This window comes from Equus quagga, unplaced genomic scaffold, assembly GCF_021613505.1.
Source record: "Equus quagga isolate Etosha38 unplaced genomic scaffold, UCLA_HA_Equagga_1.0 85469_RagTag, whole genome shotgun sequence".
In the NCBI taxonomy this organism is placed as follows: domain Eukaryota; kingdom Metazoa; phylum Chordata; class Mammalia; order Perissodactyla; family Equidae; genus Equus; species Equus quagga.
The window spans coordinates 1-6,756 of record NW_025803527.1 but is presented as its reverse complement, the minus strand read 5'-3'; the positions used below and the strand labels follow the sequence as shown (position 1 = coordinate 6,756).

The 6,756-nt window shown below is 40.5% G+C and overlaps 1 protein-coding gene across 1 annotated transcript; it reads left to right on the top strand.

Moving 5' to 3' along the window:
* Positions 1-35: 35 nt before the first annotated feature.
* On the top strand, positions 36-6,744 carry LOC124234531 (transport and Golgi organization protein 1 homolog; the record flags this gene model as incomplete). The annotated part of the gene is made up of 5 exons (XM_046651877.1): positions 36-633; positions 725-815; positions 988-1,126; positions 5,903-6,004; positions 6,684-6,744. Coding segments are annotated over exons 1-5 (432 nt in total), but the record flags the coding sequence as incomplete, so codon positions are not given.
* Between the last annotated feature and the right edge of the window lie 12 nt (positions 6,745-6,756).

Sequence of the window (6,756 nt, the reverse complement as noted above, 5' to 3'; positions counted from 1 at the left end):
GCTGGTCAGTGGGAGAAACTTGTTTCTCAGCTTTGTGGAGATGACATTTGAATTTAACACTCATCATGTCTGTAGCTCTGTGGTTTTAAGGCCTACCACCAGTTTTAAGCGTACTGAGGTGGTGGGAGCCACAAACTATCTAAGGCCATGAGAGCAGAGGCTAAAGGGTAGCAGTGTTTCTAGTCACTGGTTCCCAGACCGGATATTGCTTTCATAGTGGGAATTTTAAACCACACCAGGTAGCGGATTCAAGGGGAGAACAGAGTGGGGGAGTCTTTGTAAATAAGATACTTGACCATGGGGAGTAGAGCTGAGAGAGAAGAAGGAGCTTCACCTCACACGTCCCTTCTTGCTCAAGCACCACATGGGTAACATTTTTATTGTACAAACTGGGAATTCGCTTGTTGAATCTAAGAGTGTGGTTCTCGTAAAAATCAAGTGGTCTAATCAGTTCTATTAGTTAATTTATTTTTATTTTGAATGTTTGAACATGGTAATTGTTCAGTTTGGGGGAAATCAAGGAAATATAGTTAAAAAGCAAGGGAGGAAGAAGTGATTAAAGCCATTTGTCTTTCAGGTGACCAGAGTGAGAGGATGAAAAATCAAATTAAGCAGATGATGGACGTTTCTCGGGTATAATCCTTTCTGTCGAGCCCCTAAGTGCCTGTGACTTCTTACTGCGCTGAGCTTTTAAGAATACTTCTTTCTCTTCTGCAATTTTTAGACCCAAACTGCAATATCGGTGGTTGAAGAGGATCTAAAACTTTCACAAGTTAAGCTTAGAGCGTCGATGTCCACTGAGTGTAACCTGAAAGGTGGGTCGCTTCTTGAGAAGAACTTGCCGTATATTGGGAAGCTGTAGAGTTGCGCTGGAAAGATAAAGAATGGCTTCCTGCTTTCATGTTTCTCACGCCTCTTAGCATCCCCCCTCAGCAAGTTCTCAGGTCCTGTGCGTGCACACAAGGTTCGAATGTTTTATCCTTACAGACCAAATAAAGAAATTAGAAGATGATCGCAGTTCCCTGGAGGCTGCCAAAGCTGGACTAGAGGCTGAGTGCAGCACCTTGAGGCAGAAAGTGGAGGTTCTGAACGAGCTCTATCAGCAGAAGGAGATGGCTCTGCAGAAGTAAGATTTCGTGGTTCATTGGTAACAGTATGGTCATACAACTAAATGCGTGTGCTGCTATTGATAATTCCGTCTTTTTTTTAAGAGGATTTACCATCTATAATCAGTGTAGATTTGTCTTTCTTTCTTTCTTCCTCGTTTCCCATAGCTTGCATTTTTCTTTCCATTGTAACAAGTTGTCAGAAATTGTTGCCTGTAATTTATTTGAGAGGGGAGTGGTTTCCTGGAACTAAGAGCAGTTACTACCGTGGAAGGGCTTTTTTTGAAGATCCACACCCTCTTATGGCTCCCTCGCTTATTTCACTTTTCTTTCTCTGTGGTCAGTTGTGTAATTCTGATTTGCCTTGCAGTGTTCTTCCAGTTCTTAATAGAGACTTTAAAAATGCAGAGCGGTTTGTATGACATGATTTTTAGTAGAATAAATACTTCAAAAGGAATATTTAGATATTGAAGGTATTGAGTTTGGAACTTAATATAATCAAATACTCAGACTAAACGTTACATATTGACATTGCGGCAAGGGTGTTGGGAGTTTTAAATACAGAAATACCTGTTGGATGTGTTTATTTAGGTGTTAATCTGAAGTATACATCTCAAATTTGGAGGTAGGTATTTTTTGAAAGATGCACTTCTGTAGAACATTGTAAGTTTTTTTCTCCACAAAAATACCTGAGTTCTCTAAAAATAGGTTGTCAGTGGCAGTTGCGTTTGTGCTGGCTCCTATACTTTACCCTTCGGCATATATGGCAGTCTGTAAGGAAGCTTATCTTGCTGAGCAAATTTAATCCTGTTAAAATGCTTAGGCTGTTATTGCCTGATGCCATTAAACAAGGAAAGTCCACTGCTAACTTTTTCTCTAATTCTTACCAAGCAGTCAGTTTAGATTTTCCAGATTTTGTTCACGCCGGATCTAAATATCTGGCCTGCTTCAGAGAAGTATTTCTTGTTTCATTACCTTTTGTTTTAAAGAGCACTTCTCTGCTACCAGCAGTAAGCTGAGTTACCTAAATGGCATTTGTTTTTCTTGATGGTACAGTCATTGTGGCACTGTTTCATTCAGTTCCTCCCGCATGCACCCAGTCACCATGGCTGCTTCGTACCCTGCTCTCCATCCCCCGAGCCACTGTGTTAGTCCAGGCCCATATCATCTTTCCTGCCAGTCCCTAACTAATCGCCTTGCTCCACTTTCTCTTTCTTAGACCCTTTCTTCCAAACTCTGGTTAATTTTCTCTGCAACCACCCGAGTGGACTTTGTAAAATACAAGTCTATTCCATGTCATGTGCGTAAAATCTATCCAGGATGCCCCATTCCCTTCCGGGTCAATTTCTGACTCGTGAGCAGGCACACAGGGCTCTTGCTGTCAGTCGTCCTGAGCTGCCTCTCCAGGTGCGTTTCCTGCAGCTCCTTCTCATGCTTCCTGACCTGCAGCCACACTGAACACACTTCCTCATGCCACTCGGAGCCTCTTTGTCATCGTGCCTGTTGCTTTCTCTGCAGTGAAGGTGTCCTTTTACGTTATTTCCTCCTGGCAGTCTCCTGCCTACTCAAGTTGTATGTTCCTTAAGATCATTTTTGGGGTGAGTTGTGGTATAAATGGTAGGTAGCAATAGAGACTGGATGAGTATTCGTTTTTTTCTTGTAACTCCTAAATATATATTTAGGTTTACATCTGCCTCTTGCTATTTCCTTTCTACTTGATGGCCTGTTCTGTGTTCCTTTTTCGCTCCCTCCTGTCTTCTGGATCGCTTCAGTATTTTTAATCAGCTTTCCCCCTGTTTAAGCTTGGTACTTGTCTCATGTAATTACCCTAAAGACCACAACCTATACCCTGCACTTAAAGTCTGACATAAAGATTTACCTCTTCCTGGGCTTCAGCCCCCTCCTGACTTGGATACTGTGGTGGTAATGTGTTGCTACTTAAACTCCACAGGATGTTTTGATTTCCTCTTATGCTGCTTTCGCGGCAGTGTTCATCCGATCGGCACACATATTTCTAGCAGTTCTTCCTTCTCCCCTGCGTCTCCCACCTTCCATGTGGGATCACTGTCATTGCACTTGAGGAGCAACCTGTAGTGACAGATTTGATCAGTTTATCTTTGTATGAAAACATCTTTATTTTGACTCCATTTTTTAAGGATCTTTCTACTGGCTATAGAATTTTCACAGTTTTCTGATTTCAGCCTTTAAAGATAACCAGTTACTTTCTGCTTTTAAAGTTTCTTTGAGGAATCCATTGTCAGTCTTATTTTCCCTGTTCACATGTCTCACTCCTGCGCTTGCTGCCTGGAGACGTTCTTTTGGGTTTTCAGCGGTTTTGGTGGGAGGTGCGTTGGCGTGGGTGTTTTTGTTTTTTCTGCTCCCTTCCCCTCCCCCTTCTTTGCTCTTTTGCGTTTATGTTACTTGGGGTCGTCAGCACCTCTTGAATTTTTGGGTCTTCATATATTGATTCTGCTTCATTCTCTCTTTTCCTTTGAAGATTCCACTTAAATATTTTTTATTATTTCCAGTGTGTCTCCTACATTCTTATCTGTATTTGCTTTGTTCTGGATGGAGTTTTTTTTCTGACCTATCTTCTAGTGTGCTAAAATTCACTTGAGTTGTCAAATCTGCTGCTAAAATCAATGACTGAGTTCTTAATTTCAGTTTTATAGTTTCTAGGAACTAAAATTCCTAGTTTTCACTTTTACTTCCTTGAATATATAAGGCACAATATTTTTAAAGTCTGTGCGATAATTCCATTATGTGGATACCTGATGGGTCCATTTCTTTTGTCTTTTAGATTTTGATCACAATGTCTTGTGGAGGGCCTCGTCAGTTTTGGTTGAGTGGTGAACATTGTATATGATAATTATAGAGGAAATTAGAGGCCTAGGATAATGTTTTCCTGCAGAAAAGATTGAGTTTATTTCTAACTTGTTGCCATTACTTTAATCCAATCAGCAATTAAGATCATTCAAAAATGGCCTTGTCCCTTCAAAGGACACTGTATTGCTTGTTTGGCACTTCAAGTGCACAGCTCTTTCTAGTCTCACCCCAAGCCTAGGGCTTTTACTAGAAGCTCCCTCATTGGCAGCCTTGAACTCCACTTCACTTTGCTTTGAACCCAGGATCTCTTGGAAGTTCTGCTCGGCCTCCTTATGTCTCTGCATTGTCTTCAATTCATGGATGAACCCAGGAAACCCAGATGCCAGGCTTAGTTGTAGTTCTGGAATTCCTTTTTTGGTGAGGAAGATTGGCCTTGAGCTAACATCTGTTGCCAATCCTCCTCTTTTTGCAGAGGAAGATTGTCACTGAGCTAACATCTGTGCCCATCTTCCTCTGTTTTGTATGTGAGACATGCCTCAGCCTGGCATGATGAGGAGTGTGTAGGTCCGCACCCGGGATCCCAGCTGTGAACCCTGGGCCACTGAAGCGGAGCACACGGACTTAACCACTGCGCCACCGGGCTGGCCCCTGGAATTCCTTTCTCTACTGGATCTTGGCCTCATACATTCATTTGTTAGCCGACATGTTAGGTCTCTGACGCCTTCACATTCTTTATATTTTTGTCCAGTGTTCTAGCTGTTCTCAGTGTTCTCCGACTAACTCAGGCTTTACTGGAAGCAAAATTTTCTCTCTGATCTTTCTTCAAGACTCAGTTTCTCACATCTCTTCCTCGGCTGGAGTGAGGGATTTTCTGTTGTTACGTGCATCTTTTCTCCATTAAACTGTGAGCTCTTAGTGCAGGGGTAGTACTTTGCTCATACTTTTTTTATCTTAGCATCTTTCTACATGACCAGTATATTACAGCCACACATTAAATATTTGCTGAAGTATTGAATGGGCAGTTATAAACGAATACATATGCTTTTTCTCTTTGTTATTAGCTCTTTTTACCATGGCTCTTCTCATTTTGATTCTGATTCATAGCAAATTAAGTTTTAAGTATCTTTTGAATCAGAGCTATGAGTAAAGAAGTACAAGAATAACAAGAAAATAGCATTTTTAAACCATTCAATATTGCCACCATCGCAGTCTATGTTAGAGTAGATTGAAACCTTGAGCCTGAAGGTTGTTGGGTTAAAACCAGTTTCCAGTGGATGATACCTCGATTATGGGACAGTTTGGATTCTTTTTCTATTCAGTAGACATTGCCGATTCTTTTTCCTTAATCACAAGTCCATTGAGAATAGGTAGCAGGAGTTCTATATCTGAGTGTGGAAATGTCCTGTGGTTGATTGCACAGTTAGAAGTTATATACAGTTATGTATGGTTACATACAGATAATACAGTTACATATACTATAACTGATGTATAAGTTAGAAGATACGTTCTAAATGCTCTTTGTTGGGCTGACCATCTTTATCATAGTACCAGTCTTGGATTGGGAAGCATTCCTTCCATGGGAGAGCTAAGAGAAGGAATTATCCGCTCTTTACCCTAGTAAGCTTGATTGTGTTACATTGATTGGCCCTGGCTTTTCCACATTGAAGTAAAATGAGCTTTCATCATCTCAAGCCCAAGAAACTTGCCCGTGGAGCGCATAGTGTTTTTACATTTATTTGTTTTACTTACTAGTGAGTAGAGAACTGTGAGGAGAAGTTAGAAAGTGCTGGGGGTATGCCAACAGGCCAGAGACTGATTTTCTCCCCCTCAATGGCAGGTTTGAGTTTCTTTCTGACTTGGTGTGTCGGCATTTTAGAGAGGATGGGCGGTAACATTTGAGTAGAGGCCTTCAGACAGACTGCTGGGAAGAAAGAGAAACACTTTGACTTGACAGCTGATTTTTCTCTTAGGAAGCTGAGTAAGGAGGAGTTTGAGCGGCAGGAGAAGGAGCAGCGGCTGTCAGTCGCAGACGAGAAGGTGGTGCTGGCGGCCGAGGAATTGAAAACTTACAAGTAAGTTCAGCTCTGGAGAGGGTCTCAGCGGCGGATGAAACAACTTCTTTTAAAAATGAGTTTTACACTGTGTGGAATAAAATAGCATAGAAGTATAAAGAAATGGTCAAAAAGCATGAATACATTTAATTCACATGAGAAAAAGTAAATTTTAAGTTAACAAAAGAAAAAATGTTAAATTGACAAAAATTTCCTTATACCCAAGACTATAAGGGAACTTGGTTCCTACCAAGGGTTCTGGGTGGTTTTTTATATTGATATAATTCTTTTAGGAAGGCAGTTTGCTATATGGTGTATCAAAAACCTTTAAAATGATAGTACCATTTGAGAGACCCAATTGTCATAGCTGTGGGAAATTTTCTGTAGATGTAATTACAGGAAGAAAATGCTTTATGGGGGAAGATATTCATAGCAGGATTATTTGAGAATTTATTGGGGAACAGTTCGGGACATTATAACGTACCAACTCTGATTCTTCAGCCATTAAATGATAAATAAGAACATTACGTAGTATTAGTTTTGATCGTATTTTACTCTTATTATAACCATGTAAAATATGTTTTATATGTATGGATGAACTCTATGAGGGTACAGATGTTAGAGTAAAGGGAACATGTTGAGATTGTTTAAAATTTGATTGAGTTGTGCTTTGGTTGATAAAATCAAGTGTTATTCTTAGGCAGAGAATTGAAGAAATGGAGGATGAATTACAGAAAACCGAGCGCTCATTTAAAAACCAGGTAATAATTATA